Here is a 14,742-nt window from a genome sequence, read left to right on the forward strand (position 1 = left end):
CTTTATAATCAGATCTGGAGGCCCCGTTCTCTCACTGCTGTTTGATCTGTTGTTGGAGGAGAGGAAGCCTCCCCGTCTCCCCCTTCCTCCCCCTCTCTATGAGGCCTGTTGTGTTTTCCACATGATTGGCTGTCCTGTTGTTGTAGAAACATGGAAGGTCACACCGCTGCTCCTGCTACTGCTGCTTGTATGCTGCAGTAATGTAGATTTACATGGCCTGATATGTCCTTAACCCATAAGAGCCCGGACCTATTTATCCTTGAAGGAAAATTATGGGGGACCTACCACAGACCAAGTGGATCACATAGAACACATTTATTATGGTTTGAAAAAAAACAAACCCCTAAATGTCAAAGATCTGTGATGTGACATAAACGTTAAATTGGGAGTTTATGGAATTTATGTTTATAATATTTCTTATTTTAAAATAAATAAACTAGACACCTTTTCTGCTTACAGAAGCACAAATTTGCCTTTTTCTGATGTATACGTCACAGCTATAGTAACAAAAAATAAGCTTTTTGAAATGAGCTACTTTTTCACATTTCTGTTTCCAGTCACACCTATATTTTGGAGAAGTCACTTCTTGTCACAGTCAAACAGTCTTGCTAAGGGATTTAATGAGTTAAGGTGAAGCATAAAGGTGAATATGGGAGATTATAGAACATTTAAAGTGTTTGTTACATGCGTGTCACCATGGGTTCTTATGGGTTAATCATTTATACTAAATACACAAATCAAGTTCAGGATAACTGGGTTATGGAATATGAATATTACATTAAACACAGGTTCTAAAGCAGGCAGTTTCTCCAAAGTTTGAGGTTGCGGTTTTCAAAGGTTTCTGGTGCACTCCCACACCCACGAGTTAAACTAAACTGACTTCAAACTGAACTCTGCTAGCTTTCAGTGGAGATACAGCAGACAACAACGCCACCTAGTGTTGTACAAAGGAGCAACATCAGGTTTCAAAGAATATGAGGAGTTATTCGTTTGGCTATGTTATTGATAAAAATATTTTACTTTATTTGTTCCTTCATTCAAGTTTTTTTTAAAACTGGTATAGAGGATTAAATTATCTTCAGCATCAAGAAATGTGATAAAAGAAAAAGTAATAAAAAGTAAAAAAAAAACAACAACAAAAAAACACTGACGTATAAACAAAGCCAGTAAAAAGCCATAGTAAAAAAATGAACTAAAACAAGAACAACTGGAAGTGAAAAGGGATTAACTTGATCATTTAAATGTGTTATTTTCAGTCATTACTGCAGTAATGTTTTCAGCTTTTATATGTTGTTATTCTTCTTCTTTGTTGGTTTGTTTAAAGTTTATTTTAAGAAAACTACAGTTTTTCACTCTATATTTGTTTTAAATTTATGATAAATTCAATTTTTTCTTCTTCTTTGTTGGTTTAGAGTTTCCATATGGTAAACTAGTTTTTGTTCTTCATTTGTTCGTTTAAAGGCATTATAAAGAAAGGAAAAGTACAGTTTTTCTTCTTTGTTTGTTTAAAGTTTATTTCAAGAAAACTACAGTTTTTTTTCTTCTTCGTTTGATTACATTTATTTAAAGACAAGTCATTTTTTTCTTCTTTGTTGGTTTGAATCTGATTTGGCCTCCAAACACTTGACCTGCCTTCGATACAAAAATGCAGTCAGACCTGTCACACAGTCACATGACTGGCTCTGATTGGACGCTGCTCTCCTTCAACGAAGCTGAACAGACTTGAAAGTCGTTATTACCACCTGTGAGTTTGACTCAGACACACAGAGAAGAAACAGGGATTTAAAAGGAAGAAGAAGTGATGGGTTTAGCTCACAGTTCCACCTCTCCTCAGGTAAATGTTGTGGAACATATCTGATATTAATAACGACGTTCTGAAGTAGAACCACAACATTAATAGGTGTGTTTGTGTTTAGGTGATCCTGATGGGTTTGGACTCCGCTGGAAAGTCGACTCTCTTGGCCAGACTGCTGACAGGACAGGTGAGACTGGATCCTTCATGTTGGGCAGGTGTGAATCACTGTGTCCAGGTGTGAATCTCAGTTTGTTCAGGTGTAAATCTCTGTGTGTCCGGGTGTAAATCTTAGAGTGTATCCAGATGTGAATCTGAGGATGTCCAAGTGTAAATCTCAGAGTGTCCAGAATGTGCCTTTCAGGTTATGGAAACGTCTCCGACTATTGGATTTAACGTGGGAAGTTTGGACCTGGACAAGAAGACGTCTTTGACTGTGTGGGACATCGGAGGACAGAAAAGCATGAGACCCAACTGGAGGTAAATACAAACAAACAAACAGACAGACAGACTAACAAACAGCCAGCCAGACAAACAAACAAACAAACAAACTTCTTCTTCTTCAGGTACTACCTGGACGACTGTAAGGCTCTGGTGTTCGTGGTGGACAGCAGTGATCGGACCCGGCTGCCAGAGGCCCAGAAGGTTCTGAAGAAGATTCTGAATGATGAGAAGCTGCGAGGAGTTCCTCTGATGGTTCTGGCCAACAAGAAAGACCTGCCCAACTCCATGACCATCCGAGAGGTAAAGAACCCATGAAGAAGAACCACTGTTCTTCAACAGCACCATAATTACAACCATCCATAGATCACAATGATAACCAGTTACATGTAGAACAAACCTGTTCAACTAAGAACAAACCAGTTCAAATAACTCCTAGTTCGGGAATAAGGACAGATGAAAGATTCTAGTAAGGGAAACAATGATAGATTAAGCCGCCGATTGTTTAGCCGCCTAAACAAGGACAGAGGAAGCATCCTAGTTAGGGATCAAGGACCAAGGAAGTCTCCTAGTTAGGCAACAAGGACAGAGGAAGCATCCTAGTTAGGAAATAAGGATAGAGGAAGCCTCCGAGTTAGGGAACAAGGACAGAGGAAGTCTCTGAGTTAGGAAACAATGACAGAGGAAGCATCCTAGTTAGGAAATAAGGACAGAGGAAGCATCCTAGTTAAGAAACAATGAAAGAGAAAGCCTTAGCATTAAGGATCAAGGGCAAAGGAAGTCTCCTAATTAGGGAACAAGGACAGAAGAAGCCTCATAGTTAGGGAACAAGGGCAGAGGAAGGAAGCCTCCTAATTAGGGAACAAGAACAGAAGAAGCCTCGTAGTTAGGGAACAAGGACAGAGGTGTTACCTCCCCTTCTACTTATCCATCTCTCTCTCTCACCTCCATTAGATCTCCAATCAGCTGGATCTGCCTAGTTACACTGACCGGCTGTGGCAGATTCAGGCATGCAGCGCTCTGAAGGGACTCGGCCTCCAACAGGCCTTCATGTCGGTCAACAAACTCATCAAGAAGAGTTGAGAGGAGGAGGAGGAGGAGGAGTGTGGGGTGGGGGGGAGGCGGAGTAAGTTATGAAGGAAAGATGTGAAAGAGAAAAGTAAAACTATTAAAACTAAAATCCTCAACATGTATTATTTATAGTGGATGCAACTTGAAAACAAACATTTTAGTGTAAAGAATCTAACAAATAATCTATAAAGTTGACTGATTGTGTGTTTGATCAAAAATCAAACTTTAAGGATCATTAAACTCTCTCTACTTCAATAAATGTCAAGTTTTTATTAATTGGTTTCCAGGCAACTGAAGTTTTACTTTCAATTGAAGGTTTTTTCAATGAGGTTTTGTGTGAGGTTAAATCATGAATCTGCTTGTTTACAGTCGTTGTAACATAAACATCAATACTCTCGATTGATTGCTCGTCAGGTGATCAACTTAAAGATCAATTCCGTTTAAAAAACTTCAGCGTCTCTACGTCCTCTTCTTGATCACGTGGTCATCCGGTCTGAGCATGTGCAGTTTCTTCAGAGAGAACCAGGACTGGACCAGCAGCAGAACCGGGACCAGAACCCAGAGCCCGTTAAAGAAGACCAAGTAGACCCACAGGTAGAGCCAGGAAGACGTGTCCAGGTGAGGACTGCCAACCAGCCAATCAGGACAGAACGTCATCCAGCAGCCGTAAAGCTCGCACACGCACAGAGCGACCTGCAGGAAGTGTCTGTAACACACGCAATGTAGTATTACCGTATCAGTAGTACTGTGAGTAGAGTGCCCAGTATCTGTGGTACATGTTGTAGTATTACCTGTAGTATTTGTCCTTCAGTAGTGCGTGTATCAGTAGTACAGCAAGTAGAGAGCCGAGGACGACTGTTAGAATTTCTATGGAGACGATTGTCGGATCAGAAATCAGCCAACGACGATCAGCTTCACCGTACTCCTTCCCTACAGAGAGACAGACAAGTGGACAGAGAGACAGACAGAGAGACAGATGGATAAGTAAAGACAAAGTACTTTAAAATTGATTTAATTTTAAATGGAGTCTGGTGGAATAAAACAATGATCCAAAGTTTTCAACAAGCTGAAATGAACATTTATCTTTATTTTTTTTTATTCATTTATGTGTTTAAAAGTGCAATATTTGTATCTGACATGTAGACCAGTCAAAGTAATATTATATGTAAATACTAAATTCAAACAATATGTTTAACTCACAGAGTTCAGCCATCGGACCTTCAGACATCTCCACTGTCCCAACAAGAGACATGTAGACAAACGGGCCTTCCTGAGGACAGATGGACAATAAAAACATAAACAAACACAAAAGATGAGACGGAGGAAAAACTCAAATAAAGATCCAAACAACTGAGGGATGTATGAAAACCATCCTGATTGGTTGTACCAGTGTCAAGTGGACGATGACATCATAGAAAAGCCACAGCAGGATCCACCAGTCCTCAGCAGAGCTCCGCCCACCATACCTGCGGGTCAGCAGGACAGCAGCTAACACCTGGACACTACATGCTAACAGAGACAAGACAGAGACCAGAGAGAGGCCTGGAGGTGCTATAGAGTCCATCTGCTGCAAGAGACTCTATCCAGTACAGGTAGTACTCTTTATTAGCAGTGCTACTTTGTAGTAGTATTCTGTAGTAGCAGTATTAGTTTGTAGTAGTAGTTTGTTGCAGTAGTAGTAGTAGTAGTAATAGTGCTCTGCTCAGACAGACACAGTACTCTGGATAAAGAGTCGGGACAAAACTGTGTGAATGTGGAAATGTGGAGGTTTCAATACCCCGCCTCCCCTCTCTCTATTGGCTGTATTGGTTCTAGGCCCCGCCTCATGAGCCGTCCTATTGGTTGCTGAGGAGAACACTCCACTGCCTGGTTCTGCCCTCTCCCAGACACAACAGAGGTCAAAGGTTAACAGACTCAGAAACCAGACTCCAAAAAATATTTATACTGAACCTGCAAAATGAAGCATCAACAACAACAATAATAATAATGATATACATTATATTATAATGTAAAATATTATTATGAATAATGATACATTTTATAATAATAGCAGTAGTAATAATAGCAATAATAATATTATATGATTATTATGATTAATAATAGTTTATTATAATAAATCTAGCAATAATAATAATAATACCAATAAAAATAATGATAATAGCAATAACAATAGAAATGGTCCATATTAATTTTGAATATATATTTCTGTTTGTGTTGAATTTTGAATAAAAATTTAATCAAATTAGAAATAAATATAAATAAATTATATTTATTACAGTCAAGTCTGAATGAATAAGAAGACAAAACACTGAGAATAATAATAGTGGTGATTACAATGCAACAACATTAATAACATTTATTATAAGTATATAATATGATGTATTATAATATTCTGTTTTTATGTGTAAACAACTTAGAAAGATACTGAAAATAGTTAAATGTAAAAAGTAAAACACATTAAAGTGCAGCAGAATAAAATAGATACAATTATTATAATAAGAATAATCTGAAGCAACTGAACCACAGAAGAAGATGAGAGCAACACACTGAGGGAACATACTGATGGGATTAAACTTAATTTATTTATTTATTTATTGTCTATGTGTTCTAAATGTCTAGTTTTGTTTGACCGACAGGCCAAAAGAGTTCATTTGGATTTAAACGGAGGAGTTAAAATGACAGGCAGGAAACAAAATCATGGTTACACTGATTTATTGATTATAGAGTTCAGGTGATTCTTACACACCTGCTGAATGATTGACAGTTTGACAGGAAACACAAGTCAAACAGGAAATGTTCTTTGGCAGCAAAAAGTTTCCGATTCATGTTAAAATAAAATAAAAAGAACAAAGAACAGCGACTTTTAACCTGAAAACAACAAAAAGAACAAATGCTCTGTTTCCAGTCGATCGTGTCACAGATCACACTGTTGGATCAGGTCTGCAGTTTTTAATACTTTAGTTAATAAGCAGTTAAATTATCAACAGGGTAGCAAACTAAACTAATCAACCTATTGATCCTTGGAAATAATTTATCGTTTCTATTATAGAAAGCTGACAGACTTTATTTAAACAAACAGGAACGTCAGAAGAACATCACAAGAATGTTTCAGGAACCTTAAGAAAAAATTTGGTGGAACTGTGATAGAACCTCAGTGAAAACTTCAGGGAACTTTATGGTGTGTTCACACCAAATGTAAAACTTGACCAACCATAACAGACCTTCTTTCAAGGAACCTTGGAGGAACCGAAAACAAAATCCTAATGGAACTCCCGGGGAGCCTTGGCCAACGTTTGTAAAACTTTAGAGAAACTGAGGAAGAACCTTCTGGGAATATAAGAGGAACCTTGGAAGAACCAAAGCCAAAATCTGAATAGGAACACCCTAGGGGGAACCTTGTCCAGCCATAGTAGAACTTTAGGAGAATCTTCTGGACATATTAGAGGAACCTTGGAGGAACCAAAACTAAAAATCTTGGGCGGGAACCTAGGCCAACCATCGTCGAATTTTAGGAGAATCTTCTGGGAATATTAGAGGAACCTTGGACGAACCAAAAAAAAAAAAATCTTGGGCAGGAACTTTGTCCAACCATAGCATAGGTACCATAGCAAACACATAAGGGATCCTTTGGGAAATGTTATGGCATCCTTTGAGGAACCTTGGGCAAATGTTCTGGAACCAGTAGTAGAACCTGAGAGGAACCCTTTAATAGACCATTTGGAGCTAATCCACAGAACATTAGAGGTTTTGTGTTTTCAGGGATGTGTTCAGCACCATGTTTACCTCAATGACCCCAGAGTTCCTTGTGTTTGTGTGAACCTTGGTTCCACTGATCAAAATATAACTTTTATGAGTCAGCTGTTTTTGAATGAAAACAAGAATAAACATAAAAAGCAAACTAGAACTACACTAAATAGTGATCAATTAAAACCAAGCATCTCCACATTTATGTGTGTTTTTTTTTTTTTAATGTTTTCAGATCAGTTGAAGAATTAAAGTTCTCCGACTTCATTCAAAACTTTAAAATCAGAAAAGACGCTTTTGCCTTTTAGTTCCTGAAAAGTTAAAATGTTGGAGATGCAAAGTTTCAATATCAGCATAGATGATCAGATATCTGGAATGAAATTGTGTGCGCGGAGTTTGTGTTTATCAATAAAAGAAATATTCATCAATAAACAGCTCGACACTTTAAAGGGACAGTTCAACATTTAGTGAAACCTTCCGCTAAGATAGCTGTCACCTGTCTTTATGCTAAGCTAGGCTAACCAGCTGTTTGCATCCATTAGTACATGTGACTTTCAGAGAGAAAGAGAAGAATGTTGAACTGCTCCTTTAACACTGGGAGTGTTTAGGATTCCTCCTCTTTCTCCTCCTGAGGCAGGGTGGAGGACAGAGCATACTCGTGACTAACTCCCTCCGACAACACCGACAGATCCGCCTCCACCCCTGACACCTCCACACCTGCTCTCTCCTCTTCCTCTTTCTCCTCCTCCTCTTTCTCCTCCTCTTTCACCTCCTCCTCCTCTTTCAACTCCTCCTCCTCTTTCTCCTCCAGCTCAGATGGAGCCAGCTGGGCGTGGACCTCGGTGAAGGGGACCTCCTGGTCGGTGCTTTCCAGTGGGGAGAGCTGGACTTCTGCCTCGGCGATGGCCAACTCCTCTATCTGAAGGGAGGCCTCGGGGGGCTGAGAGTCAGAACTGCTGCGAGGCTGAAAACACAGACAGGCAGAGGTCAGAGGTTACATGAAGTGGACTAGCATGGAAATGTGGTGGAACCTTCAGAGAAAGTTCTTTGATCCTTAGGAGAATCTGATACCCCATTTTGACCAATAGGAACCTAGTTCTAGTTCTGGGCTGGTGCTGGTTCACATTTGGTTCCACTTGCAGACGTTCTCAGAACCTGTTTGCTTTATCTCTCATCTTCTCTACAGCGTCAACTACCTTGCTTTGTGAGCCAACATTGGCATGCTCTGAGGAGAACTTAAAGGAACCCTTGGGGATTTGTGGGCAACCCTTGCAAGAATTGCATTGGGGTAATCTTTGGGGCATGAAAATGTGAGGGGGAAGCCTTTGGAACCTTTGTGGATTGTTCGGGGAACCTAGGTAGAACCTTACAGGAACTTTAGTAGGAATCATGGGGTAGTCTATGTGGAATGCTGAAACTTGTGCAAAAGGTAGGGTGTTATGTTGGATGTTGAATGTTACAGGAAACCTTGGGGAACTTTTGGGAATCATTTCGAAAACATTGGAGGAACCTTAGAGGAACTGAGAATGCTTGATTATTTTCAGATTCATGGAGTATAAGAACAACAGCAAGTACCTTCTTCATGCTGAAGGACAGAGGGGAAACCTTCAGGCTGGAGGTTCTCTGTTTGATCTTGTCTCGTTGTTCCTGAGAAACAATTTTGGTTCCGATCTTCGTCATCTTCTTCTCAATGTTCTGCCTGGAGAAAGCCTTCTTCAGACTGTCGACCTGCAAAGAGAGAGAGTGTAACACCTGTCTGTCTTACTGAACACCTGTCTGTCTGACAGTACACCTGTCTGTGGTTCTTACCTTCTTCAGACTGGAACGTTTCAGTTTCTCAGCTCTGGATTTCTCCATGTTCTCCAGATCATGAGGCCACATCTCCTCTTCCTCTAGCTCCGCCTCCAGCCCAACGTCCTCGTCAGATGATAGGTCGATAGTATGGAGCCCGCCCTCTTGGGAACGGTTGCCATCGATGGTGCCCTCCAGTGATTCATCGCCTTCTTCCAAAATTTCATCACGAGGGAACGGAGGTGGGTCTTTCACGAAAACAGTGGATGGAATCTCATTCTCCTCCTGAAACAGAAAAGAACTTTAGGAAAATATCCGAGGAACATTTGTTGAAAAATGAAGGGGACCCTTAGTCCCCTGGACTCTGGAGAAAGAAGAAAAAGAACATTTTAAGGGGAAGTATAGGAAAATATTTTGGGAGCCTCTGACGAACTTAAGGGGAACCTGAGGGTTAGAGAAATCCTAGGGGAAAACAACTAGGGATCTTGTAAGTAAATGTCTAATAGTGGAGCCTCAAAGGAACCTAAAATAATCCTTGGTGGAATTTTTGGGTTTTCTAAGGACAAAGCTGTGAGAACCTTTATAGATTCTTACGGGAACATTTTTTTGGTAGCCACAGGAAAATATAAGAGGGACCTTAAAGGAGTCCTAGTGGAACCTTAGAAGAAATATATTATCTCCTTATAATTCTGTTATAAAGTATATTGTATCAAAGTTGTTGTTGTTTTTAGACTTTTAAAAACTTTTTAGAACCATTTAATCATATAGGTAACCCCTTTAATTCCATTTGAATTAATGGGGTAATAAATAATAAATAATTATGAATAGACCAATTAATTTGATCTTAAGGTACAAAATTAAGGGATTCAGCATGAAGATTTCTCTCTTCTCTCTGTTTCCTACCAAACAAGAAAAACATGGCTGTCCACATACTTTTGTCCGTGCAGTGGTAATCAGTAGGCTATGTGTGAACAACACAAATGGGAGGATGAAGGCTGGGAAAGGGTTAAAAGGCTGACAGAGAGCCACACCCCCTGAGCGCACTCACACACATGCACTGAGGAATGCTGGGTATTTTAGGGAGGACGGGAATGTTTAGTGTTGGTGAGAGGAGACAGAAAACACACAGATCTACACACTGCAGTACTGAACATGAACATCATGTACAGTACACAGAGTTTAACTTTGAGATTCTGCAGTTTTGAGCTACTCACCTATAATCACAACCTGCAGTCAGCAGTCAGCGTGTCTCTTATTAACACACAGGTTCTATGTGTGGAGGTTCTGACCTGAAAACAGCTGACTGATCTCACTTTGTGATCACTCGCTTTGTTGTTACCATGACAACCAGACCACATGATGACAGCTCACGCTGACCTCTGAATCTCCAGTTCATTTCCTGCAGCAGCTAACAGCCAAATATGGTCACAGACTGAAAATCACCAACACAGAAAGAAAGAGAGCTGGGGAACCACAATATCTGAGGAGAACTATACTTTCTATGGAGAACCACAATGTCTGAGGAGAACCACAATGTCTGAGGAGAACCTTACTGTCTGTGGAGAACCTTACTCTCTGAGGAGAACCTTATTGTCTGTAGAGAATCACAATGTCTGGGGAGAACTTTATTGTCTGAGGAGAACCATAATATCGGAGGAGAACCACATAGCTGATGAAAAACCACATTGTCTGAGGAGAACCGTATTATCTGTAGAGAATCACAATGTCTTAGGGGAACTTTACTGTCTGAGGAGAACCACAATATCTGAGAACCACATAGCTGATGAAAACCACATTGTCTGAGGAGAACAACAATGCCTGGGGGGAACCTTACTGTCTAAGGAGAACTATACTGTCTTAGGAGTACCACCGTGTCTGGAGGAACCCTACTGACTGAGTAGAACCACAATGTCTGAGGAGAACCACAATGTCTGGGAGGAACCTTACTGTCTAAGGAGAACTATACTACCTGTGGAGAACCACAATGTCTGATGGGAAACCTTACTGTGTGAGGAGAACCACAATGTCTGAGGAGAACTATACTTTTTGAGGAGAACCACAATGTCTAGGGGGAACTTTACTATCAGTGGAGAATGCTACCATCTATAAAGAACTTGACTGAGGGAGAACTTTAACCTCAGGCCTACGGAGCCTTCATCACACTCACCTGGAAGATGAGAACTTTAAAGTTGTTCCTGCTGATCAGGTGGGCATGGTTTGCCTCCAGCTTCTTCACCTGAACACCCTGACGTTCCATCTTATCACGAACCTGCAGAAACATGTTGAAGCAGAAAGGTGTGCTATACTTAAAGTCAGGTGTAATATATATTTAAATACAGGTGTAATATATATTTAAATACAGGTGTGATATATATTTAGAGACAGGTGTGATTTATATCGACCTCCTTCATGGTGACGGACAGTTTGCGGCTCTTGTCCAGCAGCTTGCTGACAGTGTTGGAGGTGTGGCTGTGGCTCTTGGACAGTTTGGTCATATCCGCCTGAATCCCTCTGACCACGCCCTCCATCTCCACCTGATGCACCTGAAAAACAACCAATCAACCAACTAATCACCAATCGGCCACTTTAGATTATTTATGAATGAACTGGAGAGCTAGCAGCCAACTGTTAGCTGCTAACGTGCTAACATGCTTGTCCTGTCTTTTAATTCCGTCATTGGATTCGTTTGATAATGAACGTTGACAGTTAATGTGAACCAGACAAGTTTGACAGAAGACATGTTCTAACATGTTATTAAAGATAATACCACGTTGCTATTCATTATTCATGAATGGTGCTTTAGATTGTTTCTGTCAGCAGACTTTCAGCTGAGGCTTCTTAATATGACAAACATGTCAGGAATCTACAGTCACAGCAGAGGGAAACATCTGGTTACCCGCCTTTTTAACCCACCAGTGCTGTTGAGGGTCATGTGACGTCTAAGCGAGGGACAGAATTAGATCTTTTCCAAACTTTCATAAAAGGAAAAGCGAGACGCAGAGATCAGCTGAGGTCAGAGGAAGAAACTGATTTTGAAACAGACAGAAACTGTTTCCAAATCAAATATGCACAGCTAAATTAACTGTTTTTGGAGGTTGGTTTGGAAAGTTTCTCTGAGCCTGGAAACATCAGGATGAACATGTCTGAACTTTTTTTTTATCGAGCTGTGACAAGTAAAAGAACAGAAACTCTTTCTAAATCAACTGTTAGTTTTAAGTGGAGTGGGGTTTAGACCTTTTATGGACTGGCAGCCCCAAACCTGGTGACTTGTCCATGCTTAACATGTTTCTTTATCCAGTTGAAACTAAAGTTTACTGTAACGACTAAACAGACTTTTTTTGCTGGAGTTTGGTTTGGGAAGTTTCTATGAACCTCGAAACATCAGGATGAACATGGCTGTACTGTTTCTTTATCAACTTGAAAATAAAGTTATGTTGAGTTTAAGAACAGAAATAATTTCTAAATAAACAAACTTGTCCATACTTAACATGTTTCTTTATCCAGTTGAAGCTAAAGTTGAATGTGACAAATAAATGGACTGTTTTTTAAGTGGAGTTTGGTTTTGGAAAGATTTTGGGGATTTTTTTCTGTCCCTGAACCTGGTCCATGTCTTGGTCTCTGTCCTGGTGTCTGTTCTGGTGTCTGTACTAGACTCCTACACTCCAACCTGATGTTAAGGTGTGGCCCCGCCCCTGGCTCACCTCCATCTTGTTCTGGTTTTCCTGCACTGCGTCCAGCATGTTGACGAGTTTGTCCAGCAGAGTGAGCACGGTGATGGCATTGACGGGACCCTGACTCATCGCCTCGGGGTCAAATCCTGCCAAGGCGGACGATGGGGAGACCTGGTCCTCCTCCTGGTGGTCCTGGAGGTCCTCGTTCAGGGAGGGGACCTGTAGGTCCTGACTCTGGTGGGCCTCAGTGGTCACCATGATGACTCTGTCCTCACACGTCAGAGAGACTACAGACTCGGACCAAAAACTTCAAAAACTCCACAAAGTCTCTGCTGCAGAAAAACACTGAACTCCACCTCGCCCGCCCACTCTGTGTGTGTGTGTGTGTGTGCTGCTCTCTGATTGGTTGGCTCAGAGGAAAACTTTCCTTCCAACTTCCCGACACCTTTAACTCTTTCACTGCCACAACACACAGCTCTGTGTTTGACGGATTGCACCTTTACTGCTGTGAAACAGACAGGAAGAGACTTTTAATGTGAAGAGTTTTATTAAACATCCAAAGGGATGTCAAAATAAAAGACACCATTAATAAATAAATACACAAAATAATCAATTATATTGATTGTTATAATTATAGTAGCAATTCTGAAGAGGATTAAGGAATCAGTTACTAATGATTTAAATCTAAAAAAAAACAAAAAACAATAGATTATAGCATTTAATATATATTAGAAAAATCTAATTTTAACATTTCAAATCAATAGAAAATAAAACTTGAGATAAATAAATAATAATAATAATAATAATAAAGAAAGAATAAATAAATAAAGGTGCACACAAATGCATGAAACAAATATTGCTTTAATGAATAAAATAAATAATCATAAAATAATCATAAAAATCAAGTGGACATGAAGGGGTTAACCCTCTCTCTCTGCAGCCTGAAGCCTGAAGCTCTCTCCACCACACCCAGAGGGGAGGGGTCTGTCACCATGACGACAGGGTAGGACTATGTTTGTGTGTGTGGAGAGAGAGAGAGAAAGGGCGAGCGAGCAAGGTTTCCTTCCAGATGACTTCACCTTAAAAACATGAGACAGTGTTTGCAGTGTTTGTCTACCTCTCTCTCTCTCTCTCTCTCTCTCTCGCTCTCTTTCTCTCTCTCTCTCTCTCTCTCTCTCTCTCTCTCGCTCTCTTTCTCTCTCTCTCTCTCTCTCTCTCTCTCTCTCGCTCTCTTTCTCTCTGGTAACTGGTCTGTTTTGTGTTTCCTCCACACTGAACAATACAACATTTATAACCAGACTTCATTGACCAAATCATGAATTTAAAGAGACTCTACAGTTCTCATGTTTGTAGCAGAAGTAAAACATTTAAAGCATTAAAACTCAACACTTTATTCTCTCTTCCGTCTGGAGGTTTCAATCTAGTTTGTTTGTTTGTTTGCTAGAAGAAGACTCGATGTTTTAAAGAGTTCTTAAATCATGACAGATTTTAATGGTTTGGTGAAAAGTGAGGCAGTCGTTTATAGAAAACAAACCTGGTGTTTGGGTTCTGAACACAAAGAATTCATACTAATAGAACGTTATGCTCCAGTTGGTCATTGGTCAGGTGTCGTTGCTCCGATTGGTTGTTGGTTAAGTTTTGTTGCTCCGATTAATTTTTGGTCATGTTTCGTTGCTCCGATTGGTAGTTGGTCAGGTTTCGTTGCTCCAATTGATAGTTGGTCAGGTTTCGTTGCTCCAATTGGTCCCTGGTCATGTTTCGATGCTCCAATTAGTTGTCGGCCAGGTTCCATTGCTGTAATTGGTAGTTGGCCAGGTTCTGTTACTGTCATTGGTCATTGGTAAGGTTTTGTTGCTCCGATTGGTCGTTGGTCAGGTTTCGTTGCTCAGATTGGTCGTTGGTCATGTTTTGTTGCTCAGATTGGTCGTTGGTCATGTTTTGTTGCTCAGATTGGTTGTTGGTCATGTTTTGTTGCTCAGATTGGTCGTTGGTCATGTTTTGTTGCTCTGATCGGTAGTTGGTCAGGTTTCGTTGCTCCAATTGGTCGTTGGTCAGGTTTCGTTGCTCCAATTAGTTGTTGGTCAGGTTCCATTGCTGTATTTGGTTGTAGTTCAGGTTCTGTTGCTGTGATTGGTAGTTGCTCAGGTTTTGCTGCTCTGATTGGTTGTTGGTCATGTTTGCAGCAGCAATGATTATTTCTGATGAAGGAAAGAAATTAAAGATTGTTTTCAG

The 14,742-nt window shown here is 40.4% G+C and overlaps 3 protein-coding genes across 3 annotated transcripts; 1 reads left to right on the forward strand and 2 right to left on the reverse strand.

Annotated features, from left to right (window-relative positions):
• Positions 1-1,393: 1,393 nt before the first annotated feature.
• arl11 (ADP-ribosylation factor-like 11) lies at positions 1,394-3,565 on the forward strand. The gene is made up of 5 exons (XM_059327791.1): positions 1,394-1,834; positions 1,917-1,982; positions 2,157-2,272; positions 2,359-2,536; positions 3,188-3,565. The coding sequence occupies exons 1-5, from the start codon at positions 1,802-1,804 to the stop codon at positions 3,314-3,316; spliced, it is 522 nt and encodes a 173-aa protein (XP_059183774.1). The 5' UTR covers positions 1,394-1,801; the 3' UTR covers positions 3,317-3,565.
• Positions 3,550-5,035, reverse strand: ebpl (EBP like). The gene is made up of 4 exons (XM_059327790.1): positions 4,692-5,035; positions 4,505-4,574; positions 4,096-4,234; positions 3,550-4,010 (listed from the first exon to the last, which is right to left on the reverse strand). The coding sequence occupies exons 1-4, from the start codon at positions 4,866-4,868 to the stop codon at positions 3,764-3,766; spliced, it is 633 nt and encodes a 210-aa protein (XP_059183773.1). The 5' UTR covers positions 4,869-5,035; the 3' UTR covers positions 3,550-3,763.
• A 964-nt stretch (positions 5,036-5,999) lies between these two features.
• On the reverse strand, positions 6,000-12,862 carry cavin2b (caveolae associated protein 2b). The gene is made up of 6 exons (XM_059328191.1): positions 12,541-12,862; positions 11,242-11,382; positions 11,007-11,108; positions 8,858-9,124; positions 8,624-8,776; positions 6,000-8,012 (listed from the first exon to the last, which is right to left on the reverse strand). The coding sequence occupies exons 1-6, from the start codon at positions 12,766-12,768 to the stop codon at positions 7,653-7,655; spliced, it is 1,251 nt and encodes a 416-aa protein (XP_059184174.1). The 5' UTR covers positions 12,769-12,862; the 3' UTR covers positions 6,000-7,652.
• Between the last annotated feature and the right edge of the window lie 1,880 nt (positions 12,863-14,742).

Source organism: Centropristis striata, chromosome 24, assembly GCF_030273125.1.
Source record: "Centropristis striata isolate RG_2023a ecotype Rhode Island chromosome 24, C.striata_1.0, whole genome shotgun sequence".
Classification (NCBI taxonomy): domain Eukaryota; kingdom Metazoa; phylum Chordata; class Actinopteri; order Perciformes; family Serranidae; genus Centropristis; species Centropristis striata.